Genomic DNA, 19,493 nt, shown 5'->3' with positions numbered 1-19,493 from the left:
ACAAAACTGCACGCCAGCCCAGCACTCTAACACTGGACGACCAAATCTGCTACATTAGATCAGTCGCCTTAGCAACATATTCTGGGTTGGCCAGAGGAGACTGGTTTCAGACCAGAGTCTACCTTTGGGGATTGGACCAGGGCCTGATGACAAGACTAGTTTCCATTGACGCTATACAAGATTTTCAAAGTAAAACTCAAAAATTGCTGCTGAAACAGGAAAATGCATGAATGCAGCCAGAATTGGGTTTGGGTTTTTGTTCATGAGGAAATAATAATATCACATGATAAAAAGCTCCAAAAAGTGCCTTTTCCATGATATGGCCCCTTTGAAGATCTTGCAAAAACACACAATGTTCTGCATAATCACTAACTTTCCTATATTTCTGAAAGCTAAAGTAGCATTTTGAATTCTGGCTCCTGATTTTTTATTATTTTTGCACAGTGAAGCATCACACTTTGTAGGTTAATAAATATGGTTCAAAAAATCTAATGGATTTCATGAGGCCCTAGTATTACTGCCAAAGAAATAATGAATCAATTTCAACAACATATTTTGTATTTTGTTATATTGTCGGAAATATCGTGATCCATTTTTGAGCCATCCTTGAAATGACGAGAAAATTTAGCGCCATTGGCACGCGGGCGCTTTAAAGGTCCACCCCTGAACTCTCACCTGTCCCTGGGAGCCCCGTAATGCATAGCGTCATTTCAAATATGGGGGTGTCCGCGACACGGTTTATATGCAGGTAGCGGCGCTGCGGCTGCTTTATATAGCGACACGTTGCATTCTCCTTCAACCCAAATCCTCGGATCACGCATTTTAGCTGAAATGCTAATGTTAACTTGCTTTGCGTTGACTGTAGAGTTGTGGGTGATGGTCACGCAGATGTGTCATGAGATTTGAAGCGTTGCTGCCTTTCACAGACACTTTTTCCTGCACGTGCTGCAAACAGGATAGCCGTCTTCTATCAACTGTACCTCGGCATTCTTCAAATATCCAAAAATGCCCTTACTTCCGACTTTGTCTTCTTTGAGGGATAATAAATGTCCTGAGCGCTGCCGTCTTCTCCTTTGGCCATTATTTCAGCTTTAGCTTCAAGAAAGTTTTAGTTGTACACAACAAAGCATGCATGTGCCGCCGGCAAATTCAGGAGATGATACGGTGGCTGGTAAGGGTCACCACGCCTACACCGCAGCCACGGTAATCCACCGAGATAAAATATATATTTTTTAAACAAGACAGTTATTATTATTGTCAACTTTTTTTTTTACCGGGGTTTACCGCTACACCAGTTACCGTGACAACCTTAATCATGATCAGTCATCATGATTAAGCCCTTGACTGACATTTCTTAGAAAATGATGCTTTCTAGTTGAGCTCCATTGTGACTTGCATTACTGCAGAGCACTGTGTGAACTTTGGATAATGTCTCTCGTCCTTCCCAATAACATTTAAGAACTGCACAACCAAAATGCCAACTGCTGAATAAAAGGTTTGAGAGGGGGAAATGTTGAGGCCGCCTTGAAAATAAGAAGCCCATTGAGCAGAGAAGAAGGACCACGTTGTTTCAGGAAAAACGGAGCCGATTACTGACAAACCCCCTGGCTGCTGTCACTAGGAGATGGGAGCTTTGTGTGAACCTGTGTGAACACACACACACACACACACACACACACACACACACACACACACACACACACACACACACATTCCTTTAGTCAGATAAATGGTGGTCATCATCATTAACCATCATCACTGCCATGGTCATTACAGACGTTATTTTTGGCTAAATTTGCACTTGGCAGGATGATAGCCAAGGGACACAATCAGAGTAAAACTGGACGACTGAATGGTGTTGTGCATTTTTATGCTCTGGTTCATAAACATCTAGTTCCAGTAGACCATTCTTATCAAAATGTCCAAATCCCAAAACAACTGACTCACTCAACCTCAGAATAGCTGGCATGGCTTGTCATATTCTGAGGTTGGTGGAGGAACACTGATTTAATGCTTCTGAGGTTGACAGGATTCCTGACTGTACGAGCAGACAGAGATCTGAAGAGGAGCGAGAAAAGAAAAGGAGGTGGAGTGGCAGTGCTTGTCAACAACAGATGGTGCCATCCAGGTCATGTTTCAGTGAAACAAGATCAGAGACAGCAAGGAGGCATACAGGAAGAAGCTGAGAACAAACTACAGAGGAACAATATCAGAGATGTCTGGTCAGGGATGAAGAGCACAGGCTTCAAGCAGAGGAAGGATTGCACAGATGGCAGCCTGGACACAGCCAATGAACTGAACAAGTTCTTCAATAGGTTCAGTTCAGGAACAAACCCAGCATCCTCCTCGCCTGTCCCCAGCCAATCAGACATCCCATCCTCCTCTGATCCAACATTTTCCTGTCACACACCAGCTCTTTTGTCCTCTAATGCAGTCATGGACTCTTCTGGTTCTATAAATCTGTCTTCAACCAAGTCAGGAGATGCTGCTGCCTCATTTACCTCCCCCTCCCACCTATCTGTCTCTAGAAGTCAGGTGAAGAGGCAGCTGGAGAGACTGAACAGGAACAAGGCTGCAGGTCCAGATGGTGTCAGCCCCAGATTACTGAAGGCCTGTGCAGAGCAGCTCTGTGGGATTCTGCAGCACCTCTTCAACCTCAGCCTGGCCCAGGAGAAGGTTCCAGTCCTGTGGAAGACATCCTGCCTTGTTCCAGTTCCAAAGAAAACTCGCCCATCAGTCAATGATGACTACAGACCGGTTGCCCTGGCAACCCACATCATGAAGGTCCTGGAGAGACTCCTGTTGGTCCACCTGAATAAGCTAACTAGAACATATCAGGACCCGCTGCAGTTTGCTTATCGCCATGGAGTTGGAGTTGAAGATGCCATCATCCAGCTGCTTCAACCAACCCACTGTCATCTGGACAAAGCAGGCAGCACTGTCAGGGTCATGTTCTTTGATTTCTCCAGTGCATTTAACACAATCCAGCCTGATGTACTTTGCCAGAAACTCCAGAAGACACAGGTGGGGGCCTCAACTATCGCCTGGATTAAAGACTACCTGACAAACAGACCACAGTTTGTGAGGCTGAAGAACTGCACATCAAACCAGGCGATCAGTAACATTGAAGCACCACAGGGGACTGTACTGTCACCATTCCTTTTCACCCTGTACACCTCAGACTTCCAGTACAAATCAGAGACCTGTCATCTACAGAAATACTCAGATGACTCTGCAGTTGTCGGGTGTATCAGAAATGGACAGGAAGCTGAGTACAGAGAGCTGGTGGAGCACTTTGTGGCGTGGTGTGGAAACAATCATCTGACCTTGAACGTGAACAAAACAAAGGAGATGATTTTAGACTTCAGAAGAAACAGGGTGGAGTCAAACACTGTTTCCATCATGGGAGAAGAAGTGGAGGTGGTTGAGGAATACAAATACCTTGGAGTTCACCTGGACAACAGACTGGACTGGAGAAAGAACAGCCAAACTGTTTACAAGAAGGGACACAGCAGACTGCACTTCTTGAGGACACTTAGGTCCTTCAATGTCTGTAGCAAGATGCTGCAGATCCTCTACAAGTCTGTTGTTGAGAGTGTAATCTCTTCAGCCATAGTCTGTTGGGGTAGCAGCATCAGAAGCAGGGACCTGAAAAGGCTCAACAGCCTAATAAAAAGGCTGGTTCTGTTCTGGGGATGACTGTGGAACCACTGGAGGAGATAATGCAAATAAGGATTCTCCAGAGAATCAAGAAAATTATGGACAACCCTGAGCCTTGCCTTCACAAGACTGTCCGACGGTCTTAAGTCAGAGGCTTCTTCAGATTCGCTGCAACACTGACCGCTACTGGAGATTCTTCCTGCCAATATCCATTGTAATATACAATAACTCTTTGATGACTTGATTATTATTATTATTCTGAGCTACTACAGCAATCAATTTCCCTCTGGGATTAATAAAGTATTTTTGAATGGAATTTGAATTGAATTGAATCTTTAACCACTGGAAGTGGAGAAGCAGCTCCAGCAGATCCTGTTATGAATCCACAAGTTCTGGTAGACGACTTGGGCTGAGATTGTGACCACCCAGTAGAGGTGGGGGATATACCAAACATGTAACAATACCAAAATGTATGTCTATTACCAATGTCATTTGGCCATGACAATTTATTAGACATTAAAAAAATGAAAAGATGTTTGTAGATGAACAATGTTCACGTTCCTTTAAGATACCCTAAACTGGTTTGGGTAGCATCATGTGACTCCACCCCATCTGGCCTGTAACGAAGGGAAACACAGTGAGGATATGGAGGATGATTTAAATATTCAAGCATTGGATTGGGGCAGTGGCAGCAACCAAACCCAAAACGGTTGTTCAAAGGCTTTTGTGGGAACAGACTTCTTCTCGACCAAATCCACCACGACTCCCTCTAACTGTCACCATACAGGTAGTTATCGTCCATTTATCAATATCAAGGTGAACTGCTCAATATCTTTGTACTGATTTGAGGCCATTTGGCCCAGCCCTACCGCCCAGTTTCACCACTACTGGTTTAATGCCTCATGAACATTTCATAGTTTAAACATTATGATACTGCTCTCAACGGTGACCCATGAAATTACTTATTTGAAATTAAGGCCACGTTCACATGGCACAAAAATAAAAGGGTCCAGACATTTTCGGAACATGAGAAACCCCACACGTGCAGTTATACCATTTTGTTGGGTGTGCGGCCACACAGCAAAGACAATAAACCACACACAAAACTATTTCACTCACAAACATTCACAGGTAATTCTGGCATTCCACTGAATCTAATGAAGCGTTTCTGGGACACATCCAAAACACGCCGCGTCATGGCCAGCGGAAACAAGGCTATTGACTATAATGGTGAGGTTTTTTTGACTAGACATTACACGTCGCTTATGCAACCAGTGGAAAGCCACCTAAGACAGGAAATCACAAAAACCTCTCAAAATAAAATGTGACAATGAAGTAAACAAAATGGCAGACAAAGAAGAGAATTTGGATTCACATCCAATGCAAAGTGTTATCGGGCCAAGACAATCAAAAATATTGAATTTCCCCAGGAAAATCTGATAAGATTATCTTTGGAGCCATTATGGAAAATGAGGGTTACGTTTAGATTGTTGGATGGGGATAATCTGGTCAAAAATCTGCACAATTTTTTATTATTATTAACTTTCTTAGCTAGACAGAAGCCTTCTCTAACATTTCCATGGATGGATCAGCAAGATGTTATTGACCAGTGTGGCCAAACAACAGCACCCGTCTTGTTCAAGAATAATTTCTAAACACTGTTTAATATCAATTTGACTGGTTAGCCCCATTTTTTAAAAATCACAAGAAAGTTTGAAGGTACAGATTTATATACATGTTGGTTTTCCTCTTGGAAAATAAAAATCCACATGTAATAAATACAACACGCTGTGGTTTTATGCCAGACCATTCCTGGACAAAGTGCAGGGACCTCCTGCTGTCTCACTCAGTTGCCTGGCAACTTTCATGTAACAACAAACATTCATGACATTCCTGCACTGTTAAGTGAGCTTTGAATGGAAGTGAACTGTAGTGGTGTGAACATATTAAAGCCCAGATCTACATTGTATTTCAAAAGTTGACTGTCCGAGTGTTACAGTCCGCTCTTCCAGGACTACAGATGAAAACTGTTCTGTTTGAATGAGATTGCCCATTGGTGCCAGACTTCTAGATCTCTGTGTGATGGTGATACAGACGCATTAAGACTGAAAGATGGGATATGTCACCTTTGTGGGACGTTGCAGCTTGACTCACTTTTTCTCTCTGTTTCTTATTTTCATTTGTTTTTATTTTGTTTTTGTTTTGTTTTTTTGGCTGAAGTAACTGAGAAAAGTAAGAGAAACGTATTCTGAAAGTGGAAAAAGAAAATTCTACCAAGTCATTACATGAAGAAGTGATGTAATGGTTATGCTTTAACACAATATTGGATGTATAGGTACTATGGAGTGCTTTCAAAGAAGGAAGTAGAAGAAGAAGACAATGAAGTAGAAGTAGTAGAAGAAGAAGAAGAAGAAGGAGAAGGAGAAGAAGTAGAAGATGAAGTAGAAGAAAAAGAAAAAGAAGAAGAAGAGGAAGAAGAATTAAAAGGAAGTGATGCCACCAACACCGGCGATCTCTGATGAAGGCGAGAGATACTAGCTGAAACATGTCCAGTAAAAAAAACATTAAAAGGTGTAAGAAAACAAGAAATGGATTAAGAATGAAAACACAGAATGAATGTACAAAAAAGAAGTAGAAGAGCCTCCCAATCCAGCAAAAAAACTAAATGTAAATATGATTAAAACATGTAAATATGTAATTGTCAAAGGCAGTTAAACTCCACTGATCATAAAGCATTATTATACTCAACATACTAAACACACACAAATACTAAATAAAGATAAGAATGATATCAGCATGAAATAGATGACATAGTGAAAGCTGACACCAAGGATTATTAATTAGAGCAACAGTAAAGGTTTCAGATTAAAAACTCTTTGCTCCAAACTTTTTTACCAAAATCTACACAATCACTCTGATTCATTAATAGCTAATCATCAAACCTTTTTAGGTAGCCACGAGTTTATATGAACACATGCCTGATAGGCAGCTTTGGCCTTAGCAGTCTCCATCTTTTGTCCACCTTCATCCTCTCCCTGTGCTTTAATCCGTGATCCCAGCAGCCACTCTGGAACGACGCTACGGCACTTCCTGTGCCTCCCGTCCCCATTCTCACGAGCATTTCTCAACTTGCAGCTAGAGCATGATCCAAAGCGGCGGACAGAGGCCATAGGACAGTGGAAGGACCAGATGAGAGGACAGCGTGGACAAAGAAAGGAGGGGGAAAAATTACAGTTGCTGTCATGTTTGACTGGTTGACAAAGCGGGGAAGAGAACGCCTGATTGGCCGAATCGACCCACAGTAATATCAAGGCCTGGACTCGAGCGTTTTTGTGTCCGACCACGCTCTGAGAGACGCGGCGCAAAATGAAACATGATGTAAGGGTGGTACAGATGTGCTATTGTGAGACTGATGTTAGCAGCGTCAGTCATAACAATGAGTTCCTGTGAAAATATGCGAATATGCCAGTCAGTGCTGCATGAACTTGTGCCGATGTAAATTTAGGACAGTTACGCTTGTGTTGTTTGATAAAGTCACAAAATGTTAAGCATCATCAGAATACACCACTCAACAACATATCTGATGGTTTCATCTGTAATGTTCAAACAAAAAAGTTTAGCTGGTGATCAGAAACTGAACAAACTTCAGTATGATTGATTTAATCTGTGATCAGCCGGTCTGAAATTGGATGTTTGTTTAAACACGAATAAAACTCTGACATCTTTCCTGAGTTAAACACTGGAGAATTAAAATGTTCAAGTCGATGTCATTTTTAAAAACTATCCTCTACTAGTTATCGTTCCTCTCAAATCCAGAACTGATGTGCTTCTAGATAAAGTAGAAAGTAGAGAAATAACATCTGAATCTAAATGTGTGTATGCTGTTGTACCAATACAACCATGAAGCTAAAATCCATTAATATGAATTATTTATATTATGTACTAGAGCACTTAAAAATTCAACAAGAAATTTTAGGAAAATTCTTACATCTAAATTTTGGATCAGAAGAAAATGTTTCCACACCTGCTGTAATCTGAACTAGGGATGTTAGAAAATATCAATACATTGAAATATTGTGACGTTTCATGTTAAGATACTGAACTGATATTTAAAAGCAGTGTTTTGATTGTTTTTATTAAATGCAAACATATAAAACACTGTTTTTCTTTTGTGTGGTGCAATCCAAAATCCGACTGATAGGTGGCAGCAGTTTTTACCGCCTTCATTCTGATGGAACGAGATCTCATAACACTGGATGTGTCTTGGAAGCGTCTAGCTTTCAGTTTTACAATATGTCGTATTGTCTCCCCTGTATTGTGATATATATCGTATCGCCAGATTCTTGCCAGCACACCTTGCTTGACTGCAGATTAATTCTAAAATCATCAAGCAACCAAGAAGCAGTTTTAGAACAAGAAAACACACACATGCCTGCACACACAGACCCCCTTAACACTGACCTCCTTTTTAAGGGGTTAGTACATATTCTAAGTGATAATAAACTTGAATAAAAAGTGGATTTATTTGTGCCACATGGACGCACAACGGTGTCAAATTTTTTTTCTGAACATACGGAAAAAAGCTGAAATGGCAAGTTTGTTAGAAAGTGCTGCTTCAGGGAAGGCTTTCCTTACACAAGCAAACTGCTCTGTAATTACACAGGGTGGATCCAGAGGGAGGGAGGGAGGGAGAGAGAGATCAGAGGGAGGGAGGGAGAGAGAGAGAGAGAGAGAGAGAGAGAGAGAGAGAGAGAGAGAGAGAGAGAGAGAGAGAGAGAGAGAGAGAGAGAGAGAGAGAGTTAAAGTTCCCAGTCATGGCGCTGTTATGAAATTTATGTAGTTTACACTGATGGGCTCCAGTGAATTGAATACTTTTAATAATGAACCACTAAAAGGCACAACAAAGCAACAACAACAACAACAAAGGTTTGTCCTTAAAAGGAAACACTACAGATTTTCAAAGCCTATTGACACCATCTGAGGGTAAGCACATGCAGAGCCGTTTTCCCACAGATGCTTTTATATATACATACACTGTGAGAAACCAGATGCAGCCCCGTGTTGGGATTTGCTGGTAGAGACACTACATGTTCGTGTTTTTATGACTCGTTCAGAAAAATAAACATTTTTGTTCATTTATTAAGGCTTAGGTTTCTAAGTCTTAGACAAAATAAGCTGGTTTACCCTGGATTTCAAGTAAAAACTTGTAGTGAGGTTAGTAAATGTGTGGGGTTAGGGTTAGGGTGCTGGCTTAATTCAATAAGTAACTGGCCAATGACAATTGTACAGAAGCTAGAATGAAATATTTTTCACCTTTAAGGACTGATACATTAGCTCTCAGCTATATTTTTAAGTATTTTTAATTATGTACACGAGAATTAATGATGCTAACTAATTGAGACTAACCAACGTTTTTTTAACTGGCAACACCATGACCATTTCTGTCAAATATGACTTCAAAATGTAGGGGCAGCAGCAGTTCAGGAGTTAGAGCGGGTAGGTTTAATCCTGGCTCGGGAGAGAATGCTACTGTTGTGTCCTTGGGCAAGACGCTTTACCCACCTTTCCTGCTAGTGGTGGTCAGAGGAACCGGTGGTTCTAGTGTTAGCTAGCCTTGCCTCCGTCAGTGTGCTCCAGTACAGCTGTAGCTACATTGTTGCTCATGCCCACTAGGGTGTAAATGAGTGTGTGCAGGGGTGACTGACTGATTGTGATGTAAATAGAGCTGGGCGATATAGAAAAATAGTATATCGATAAAAACAATGTTATATTGATCTATATCGATAATTATTGAAATTTTTTTTACAAATTGTAGAAAATATATTTTAACGTACAGCCCTAACCATTTTAGTTTTGGTATTTTATTTTGTCTTCGCCTCTTCTCGCTGCGATATCTTGCTGCCTCATGCTCTGCTTTGGTATGAGGGGGGGAAGTAGCGTGCCAGAGTCTGTGGTTTTGATTGGTTAGGAGTAAGTAGTGAGTCTAGTATGCTGCTACCTGATGGGTTATAACAAAAAAGGTTATAATGAAAAATGGAAACTTTTCATTGAAGTTTTATCAACCCATTTTTTTTCTATCGACAGATATATTGAACTATTAAATTATCGCCCAGCCCTAGTTGTAAAGCAGCTTGGGGGGTTCTAAGACTCTAAAAGGTGCTATACTCCTGTTCTAAAATCTCTACACTGGTTACCAGTAAATTACGAAATCGATTTATAAGTACTTTCTACTAGTTTGCATATCAGTCAATGGCATGGGACCAGAATACACGTTGGATCTTGCAGAACCTCGGGTCAGAATCAAACAGGGTGAAGCTGCTTTTAGCTACTATGCTGCTCACAGATGCAGTCGCCTTCCTCATTACCTCAAATGTGCCCCAACAGTAACTTTTAAATCAAAACTGAAAGCTTTCATGTTTTCTTCAGCCTGTGATACTGCACCTTCTGCACAGTAACTGCTCACGCTTTGTCTTTTTCATATTTATTTTTTAAATCTTAATAATGAATTTGTGTGTATTTTAATCATGCTGTCACATTGATTTTAATGTTCTTGCTATACTTGCTCACTGGACAGCATGTTGAATAGCCTCTTTGTATGAAATGTGCTATATAAAATTGCCTTGCCCATCTCAAATACAGGCCACGTCCTCAAAATTGGGCAAACCCTGCTTAAAGTAAATCAGCAGAGACCACATGCTCAGCACAAGTGTCTCCCATGTCCTTTTAACTTCAATTCATCCCACGTCTTCCCACTCATCTGCCGATTCTCCGCGACATTTAGCCACAACAAACACATCCTGAGGCTTTCATCTAGCCGTTACACTTTTACCTCTCACAGCATCCCTCACTTTTGACACCCCAGTAAACCTCTGCTGACCTTTGCATGTGTAAAAGAACTCCCTGCATGGACACTATTTCCTCTGTGTGGCGTGCCCTTTCACTCAACTTTCGGGCAGACGTTCAAAGAAGGCGGATTGTCGAATGAGGTCCTTTCTCTTTGACTCATCTTCTGTGTTTTTCCAATTGCACCTGTTGTGATTGTGATGAAATATTTGGAGCAACAAAGTACCATAACGATTTTTTAACTAACCATCATGATAATTTACAAAACTACATCACATTTTCTGGAGAAAATTAAGGAAGTTTGGTTGAACAGCAGGAAAAAAGAAAACAAGCACTGAGCTGGATTTATTGAGTTAACAGAATATGAATGGCCAAGTACTTCTCGTCTACTAAATCTGGTTAGTGGCAGGAGAGGATTGCAACCGAAAGGTGACAGGAAAATCCCAGGCAGAGGGAAAGTATTAAATTCTAAGTGGGTGGCCAGATAAAACAAAGCCAGCCATAAATCTGCAGTTATAAACACTGTGCTTTTAGTTTAAATCCAAAAAGAGTGGAGCTAAAACCGTCTTTGGGTCGGTTTTCTTACTCCCTGACCGTATTCTTTCCCTTTTCTGTCTCCTGTTAACAATTCAACCTGTATTCTCAATTAAAAACATGTCTACTGTTCTGTATGCAAATGTCACTAAAAAGCTGAAATAATTTTTTTTAATAGCACTTAATACCCGAGTAACATGATAAAAAAAATAAACCACTAATCTTTAGTTTTATTCTAAGGAGTTTGGAATTATTATACAAAAAAAAGGTTAAATAAAAAAGTTAAAGATAGGCCACATTCCTGCTGCCTGTGAAAAATGAATGCTGGTTAAATGGATATTATTTTTTAACAAACGACAGAAGATGCTGGTTTCAGCAACACCTTCCAGTACGATTTGTTCAAACTCGTCTGGTTCAGCTGCAGTCAAGCAGGAGTCGCTCTGTCCCTGAGAACTGGTCGCTTTGACCACTCCGAGCAAAGCTGGAGGGCTTTAACACATTTAATCAACTTTGACAAAAAAAAAAAAAAAAGTGAACACGTGAGAGGGATTTAGGGTCTTCTTTCGTGGGCTGATAGTGCTACATGACCAGAAAACCTGATCTTCACATATTAATAACAAGAAAATTATTTAGATGTGACATAACAATATTAAACTAATAATTTTGTGCATTTAAAGCTGTTCAAACTAACTCCTCACTGCTGCTTCATTCTTCAGCCAGCCCTCTTTTCTATCTCAATCCTGTAACTTTAAAGAAAATCTCCTCTTTTCAAATAAAATTCCATCTTTTTTTCATCTACCTGACATCTGGCCCAAAAGTCTGCTGTACACCTAAAGTAATTACCTCACTTTACTGCAATGTTCCAGAGACAGCAGAGAGAAAAACACAAAGGGTAGAAACGATGCTCAAAGGGACACATTAAGGTGTAAAACTGCATCTTATTGCTATATAGCATTACAGACATGCAAAGAGATGACTGGCTGACAAAACCTTTGGAACAAAGGAGGAAGACTAGATGGGGATTAGACCAGATTTCTTTTTAAAAAGAACATCGGAGCTAAGGGGACAAAAGTGAAACAAGCAGAGGTGAAATTAATAGGAGACTGTAGTGTCATAAAACGGTGCTGTGGGTGAAATGAGCCAAACTGCATGACAAAAGGTCCTTCTCCTCCCCCTCTAAAAGCATCATTCTCCCTTTCCTTTTCTCTCCAACCTTTCCTGTGATCCATTTAAGCTTGGCACAGTCATTGTTACATTCAGTCCAGATCGCACAGGTTGCCAGAGTGCACCAGAGCTGCAGGGTACTGCTATAAACACAATGTACTGGCTCCAAACATTGGACCAAGACATTGATATGTTCCAGGCAAACAATCTGCACGAAAGCTCTCGTTTTTTTTTTTTTGGGGGGGGGGGGGGGGGGGTATAAAACACACACATATAGAGAAAGAAGCCACCAATGCACATAGACACACGCACCAGCCGGTAGGCCTGGACTTCATCAAACCTTTCAGTTACCACAACAACTTCCCATTTCCCTAAACCCATTTCCTGCTTGGAGTGGTTGCTGGCCAGCTACTGCTCCAGTCACTACAGCAACAAAGATGGTCAGCTAATGAATACCAGAGCTGAAGATGATATTTACAAGCAGTAGCGCATCATGAGACCAAGCCAAAGTTAGGCAGCAACAGGCGTAACGAGTAATTTTTTTGTTTAGAGCATTAAAAAAAACATGGGGCTAGATTACAGAGATGCACGACAAAAACACTAAATCAAGCCTCACTGCCAGAACTCTGTAAGCACAGAGCTGCAGAAAAGCAACACCAATGAAAGAGCAGCCATGATGTAATGAAAGGAAAACCCTGGATGTTGTGTCTGCAGCCTTCTGTAATGAGATATTTCCATCTAACTTCGATTTTAGTAAAAATAAACTTTAGATTAATGAAGTCACAGATTGAGAGTGGCCAAAAACGAACCAGACAAAATAAGTGCATCCGCTTTCACCAGGCTGTCACACAAAGCCGCAGTGTAAGCCTATGATTTACCCCGCATTTGTCTAAACAATCTGCATTTATTTACAACCTGTGTAATGTTCCATTCTATCGCCACAGCGCCATCTGTTAATACTAATAATGCAGAAAATGTCACCCAGTGTTTAAACACAGCATCACATAATACTTAGTCTGTGTTTGGGTGAATTGTTCATTATATCTTCTTTTAATGACCAACTCTGGCAGAAACACAATGGATGCTGAGTAAAACAAATACATGAAAACAAGCAGCTGGCCACAGACTGTCCCTTGATGCCTTCAGCACGAGCTTTGTTTAATTAAACTAATAACATCCTCTGATGTTTGTTTAACACAGCACAGCTTTTAATGGCTTCTGTTTTGGAGCCCTGCGCCCAAACACCCTCAGCAGCGAACCACACGAGTCTTAACAGCGCAAATAAACACAGGTGCTGAATGGTGCTGGGGCATCATACGACCCAGGTACGCTGTATTGTTAGGATCTTCTCATTTCTGGCATATCTGATTGTCCGTCTCTTTCAACAACACAACAGCAATCACCTACATACACAACGACTTAAGCATGTGTAGTACTGGGTGTGGTGTTCACTCTGGAAAAGCTTCTCCTCTGTTGTGGCAATCAACCATTTGAACTCAAAAACATCAAGCAACAGGAGGTCACACAGCAGTAAACACATTTACCATCTTTAAAAGACAGAAACAAAATCTGAACTCACCACTTTGGGTTTGGTCTGCTGTGGAGCGGGAAGGGATAGCGAGTCCTCTGGGCCCATTTTCTGGGGTCCTGCTTCTGTAAGTGCACTGCTGCTGGCCTCACCAAGGCCCTCGGACATGGCTCGTAATCCTTGAAGTCCATCACTAGCTCCTGCAGCAGGCCTGGCTTCAGTGTTCCTTTCATGAGCGCTTAGTTCAAGAATGTATTTCTGTGTTACATCTTCTAAAGATGGGGCAGCATCTCCTTGAGGTGTGCGTAAAGTTGACTGCTGTGCTGTGGATTGGACTGTGAAGCAGTCCACTTCCCTCAGTGGCTGGAGATGTGGAGGTGGGGAGATGGGGATGAAAGTGGCAGGCTCACTGGTGTGACGGACGTGCTTGAGTTTAGTTTTGGATTTCAGTGGTGAAGTTGGAGGAGAAGAGATTAGCTTGTTTATGTGGCTGGGCTCCTCCTGGAACTCTGAACCCAATGCAAGAGGTTTACATGGGTCTTCGTCAGGGGAAACAGCCGACCTGATCGGACGTTTTCTAGGTGGTCGGCGCATTATTTTAGGAGACAGAACTTCAGGTAGCTTAAGGTCGAAGTTAAACTTCTGCACGGCCGCTTTTCTATTGGAGTCTATTGCGTCATCTTCATCCTCAGGGTCATCAGAGGGAGGGCTGCATTCTAAAATCTTGACCGGAAGTAATTGTGAAGGTTTAGCCACAGATTCCCACAGTTCCTCTCTCTTTTCACTCAGGATTGGCTCACTGCTGGAAGGAGGAATCTGTCCAGATTGATCCAGCTCACTGATTGGCTGAGCGTTGCCAACCTGACCTCTATACTGAGAGTCATTTTGGGAAACTAAAGGGGCATCACTCCGACGACTTGGGTCACTGAAAGACTTCTTCTTGGGGGCTTTGCCATTGCTGTGGTCATCTGTAATCAGTCTGTCCATTGCACCAGGCTCAGCTACAATGTTCCGGATCATCCCACTGTAATCCTGAATGCCATCATCCCGGAGGCCTCCATCACTGTACACAGATAGGTCACTTGCAACACTGCCTTTGTATTCTGACACTGAAGATACTGAGCAAGCCTCTGGAGTGCCTACCCCTCCTCCTTTAACAGATAGGGAACCCAGAAAGTTGCTGTCTACAGAAGAAAAGTTGCCGTCCCCTTCTTCTGCTACAGAACAGCACCGCTGAGGCATGGGGTCGCTGAGAGAACGGTAGACCGCCGACTCCCCATTTCCTATGCCTGCTATTGTTGACTCTGCATGACTGCTATAACTGGAATCCATCCCTGTGTTGTCATTACCAGAAGGGGAGAACTTACGCCTCCGACGGCTGGCACCTGGGGTTGCAGGGGCTTCAAACATCCCACCTACCCCCTCTGTAGCTGCTGTTGTCCCCTGTGACCCAGTACTGTTAATGTGGATCCCCTCACTGGCAGTGCTGGCATTGTTTAAACAAGAAACAGCGCTCACCTCCATTGAAAGGTTATCAGTCTGAGCCACACAAACAGGAAGACCCAGTGAGCAAGGCTCTTCATTCAAAAGGTTTGTACAACTTAAGCTGTTCTCCGTCATTGTTTTCCCCTCCAGTTTCAAGTCTTCCTCCTCGTGGAGTCCCGACTGCTTCCGTGCAGCGAACAGCTGCTCAAGCACATCCTTTGCTATTCTTGACCCTAAATTAACCTCTGCTGATCTAAGGAAAGACCTCTCCAAAAGGTCACCAGGACCCGTTTCTGGCTCCGTCACAATCCCCTCATCTGTTAAACTCGACTCGTGGCCTGAAAGTTCATCCACCGAGCGATCATAAAGCATGCTTTCCTCTGAGTCACCCTTCTGTAAGACTCCCTCCAGCTCTCTGCTCTGTCTCTTTGGCTTCTCCCAGCACTCTGTACCCCTGCTGTTTAGCTTCTCCAGATGCATACTTTGTCCACTCCTCTTCCTCTCCTCTCTCTCCTCCTCATGTTTATCTTTGTCTTTAGTGTTCTTAAACCCAGCCTCTTGTACAACCGTTGTTTCAAATGTAATGCCTCCTGCTTCTTCTTTCTGTATACTTGTTTTCCTACCTTGTATACATTCACCACCCACATTATAGTCCGTTATCTTTGCACCCATCATGCCATCATCATCATCTTCCCGTCGTGTGCACATCTGGCAGATATCCTGAATGACCTGTCTAGCCTCCAGCACACACTTCTCTTGAAATGGAGTGGGCATCACTTCATCTTCCTCATCGTCCTCAAGTCCATAACTCCTCATTGTTTGTCCTCGCCCAACCCTAAAATCTCCACCATCACTTTCCACTTCTCTTTCTGACAGCAGCACCCTCCCCTCTGATTTGTCTTCATCCAAGTCAAGCTGCTGCTCCGAGGAGCTTCTCTTTGAGGTGCAACCAGTAAAGATAAACCTCGAATTTGTTGCAGGTTTGTCCGAATAAGTAAAGGATTTTGTGCGTCTTAGAGTAGCAGTTAAATCTTTAAGTGAAGGACGGCGGCCTAAAGGTAGATCGGTCCCTGGGCTACTCCTGCACACTGATGACCCCTCCACATGACCTCTTCTATCCAAGCCACTCGTTCTCCGCACTTTGAGCCATGTCAAGTCTGATTTCAGAGAGGTCAAGAGGGTCATAGTTTCTGATGTTATATCAGGATTGGATGTGGAAATGTGCTTTTTATCATCATGTACACAGTCCCTCTCTATTGTTTTCCTCACTACAACATTCTCATCACCTCTAACCCCTGACGATACCCCACTAGTTATTGGGGCTACAGATGGCACTAACTTAGGGCGCACATGAACGGGGGCACGGGAGAAGTTATCTCCATGGCCAAAGCTTGGGGAGCGGTACATGGTATAATTGCCATGATAAGTTTTACTCAACACAGATGACAGTGCAGTTCTGCTTGTGTTCCCCTCCGCTCCACTTTTATTAACAAACACATTGGCTGCACGGCTGGCACTAGTACCCTGGTCCTCCTCTTTCAGTGTTTCAGTGCTGGAGTATCGGTTACTGCAGTGTGAACCACCAGATCCGGAAACAAAAGGGGGGATGTTCACCTTTGACACTCGCGACACACCTGGAAGTGTGGTGGACATCACTGGTGTGGTGATGCGCTCCCAGTGCTGCACCTTGGCTCTGTAACTATGACTGCCATGTTCTCGAGCTGAGTGGCTCCGATGAATAGTCCGAGCAAACTCAGCAGTATTCTGCTGCCTCTCCAAATGATCCATTGTCAACGGCGTGTCACTGTCGCTGTCTTCTGATTCACCATCATGATCTTTATAATCATTATGGCCTGCTGCTGGAGCAGCCCCACTGACCTTTTTCTTCTTTCTCAGTGAGCGACGGCGCACTGCCTCTCGACAGTGGGGGCCTAAAGAGGAGGGGCTGTCCTCCTCACTGCCTGAGGACCTGCTAATGATCTTAGCACCCCACCAGCCATTTTTACTACGTGATAAAAAGCTGCCTCCTGACTCTTTTGCACTCTTATCCCCTCCTTTACATGTAGCAGAGAGCGAGGAGTCAGAGGGGTAACCCCAACCACCCCTTTTTCTTCTGGAGTGCACCTCCTCTTCGTCTCCAGAGCTTAACTTCCAGCGAGAACTAAGAGGAGAACAAACTATTGTTGACTGAGGGGTAGGAGCTACAGTAGACAAACAGTAGGTAATGGCTTTATCTGAAACTGGAGCAGAAGAGATGGAGGAGGAGGTGGAGGCTGGCGCTTTGGAGGAGCTATGTGAGGAATGTAAACTATCCCCGGGCAGCCCGACCCCCTGTCTATCCCTTCTCTCCCTCTCTGTAGGCTGCTGCTGAGAGGAGGAGGCGTCTATGCCCACCGTTGGACTCCAAGTCGAAGTAGCACTGGGTTGAAGGTCAGGTTTAGGGTCAGATGTCAATCCTGTCGCTCTGGGGGTCTTATATGTTGGCTCTGATTCAGTGCTGGGACTATGGGATCCGTATGGGGATGTGTTAATCCTCAAGTAGCAACTACCCCCAGTGTGACAATGACTACTGCTGCTTTCAAAGCTTTTTCTGCCAGAAACTTTTGCAGTTTCCACGTCTGCTGCCTCACCATCTGAGTAAAAGTCTGTACCATAACAAGAAGTCTCTTCAGCAAAGTTTTGTCCTCGATTTAGTTCCCCAGCCAACCATTTCTCAGACGAAGCCAGGTCATTGTCATCATTAGCACAAGTGCATTGTGACTGTTTGCCACTTCTCTCACAAACAGGAGCACTCTCATTGCAGCTCAGCTGTAGTAACTGCCCCCTTCCAGCAGCTTTTGGATTCTCGTGCGTGGTAGCATTGTGCAGCAGCAAAGTTTTGTTTTTGTTCTCATCAAAGAGTTGTCTGATTTTAGTCACACTTGGCCACTTGTCAGAATGAGAGGGTTTAAACTCGCTGTGGTGGCTGTGGAGATAACCTCTGTGAGATTTACAAGGTGGGTGAACCTCTCTGTTAACATCCTCTTCTTGGTCTGCAGTCGAACTGTTTCCCAGATCAGCAGGACGTGCACTGATGTGAGAATAATCTCTCTTACCAGAGTTGCTGCTGCAGCTACTGTCGGTTGATAGACGCGTAAAAATCAATTTCCCACTTTTCCTCTCCGAGTCCGAGCCCGACACTGACTCTGTACCAGAGTGAAACTTCAACCCTTTAACGTCCGAAAGAGACTCCGCGCTCGTGGTGTTGATGTCCAGGAAATGCCCTTCGCTGCTGCTGTCCTCGTGGAAAGATTTACGAGCCGCCGCGGACCCGTCTCTCCTGGAGGCTCGGATCCGGGGAGTGCTACTGCCCCACGTCGCGACTGATCCGTCTCCCGGAGAGTCTCGGCGCGTCCTGCCGGAGCCGCTGCTGCTGAACTTCTCAGTCAGCTGTCGGATGGAGGGAGAAAGAGAGGAGAGAGAAGTGGAGCAGCCTCTCTTTAGGTCTGCGGTTGGGAGGTTGGCTGCGGTGGCTGAGATTTTGGAAACTTTTCTTGACGCACTGACATTACGCGCCGCCGAGGCTCTGCTGAGCTCCGGGGGAAGAGCGACGCCAACAGCCTCCAAATCCCCTGATTTGTGTTGCTGGTCTCCACTCCTCCTGCCATCGCCCCCGGACCCTAGCTTTTTGAAAGACACGCTGCGGTACACATCCGCCGCACTATTCCCCTTCCCTTCTGCCATTGTTCATGTCTTTCTTTGTTGCAGTTCACACGCACATTTTTCTGTAACTCCACGGATATATCCAAGAGTTGTGCTCCATTCTTCCCTTCCACAGCCTAACCACAGACACTTGTTTGTTTTTACTTGTTTAAAGCTCTAAAAGTGCTTCTGTAGCCAAGTGATCACCAAAACTCCAGCCAAGAAAGGTGAGGACTGTCTTCTGATCAAAACTTACATATTTGGCGATTCAGGAAAACGCATCTGTTCACGAAGGAAAGACGAAACGTTTTTTCCTTCTCCAGCTTCTTTACAAACACGTTGGCCTTTGTTATCCCTGCTGCTTGCAAACTCCAGCTGAGTCCCAGCTCTGCACCCCTGCAAGGGCCCAGCACTCCAGTCTCTGATAATTCCCAAACTCTTCTTAATTTGGCATGATTTTCTTTTCCGTGACTAGTGTTTTTTTTTTGTTTTTTTTTTTTTTTTTTGCACGTTAATGCCTGAGATAGGGCAGAGGGGTGGGCGGGACTAGGGGTATGGGGGCTGTCATAACCCCCCTTGGGGATTGAGAGGAAAAGGC

The 19,493-nt window shown here is 43.6% G+C and overlaps 1 protein-coding gene across 1 annotated transcript in view; it reads right to left on the bottom strand.

Annotated features, from left to right (window-relative positions):
- Positions 1 to 19,371, bottom strand: part of LOC107380430 (rho guanine nucleotide exchange factor 17) — an 84,072-nt gene extending 64,701 nt beyond the window's left edge. Inside the window, exon 1 of the mRNA XM_015951676.3 lies at positions 13,781 to 19,371. Within this exon, the coding sequence (XP_015807162.1) occupies positions 13,781 to 18,937 (5,157 nt within the window). The 5' untranslated portion in view covers positions 18,938 to 19,371. The remainder of the gene's footprint in view (positions 1 to 13,780) is intronic.
- Positions 19,372 to 19,493: the final 122 nt, after the last annotated feature.

This window comes from Nothobranchius furzeri, chromosome 13 (assembly GCF_043380555.1).
Source record: "Nothobranchius furzeri strain GRZ-AD chromosome 13, NfurGRZ-RIMD1, whole genome shotgun sequence".
Lineage (NCBI taxonomy): Eukaryota > Metazoa > Chordata > Actinopteri > Cyprinodontiformes > Nothobranchiidae > Nothobranchius > Nothobranchius furzeri.
The sequence above is the reverse complement of the archived record's forward strand: the minus strand, read 5'-3'. Positions and strand labels throughout refer to the sequence as shown.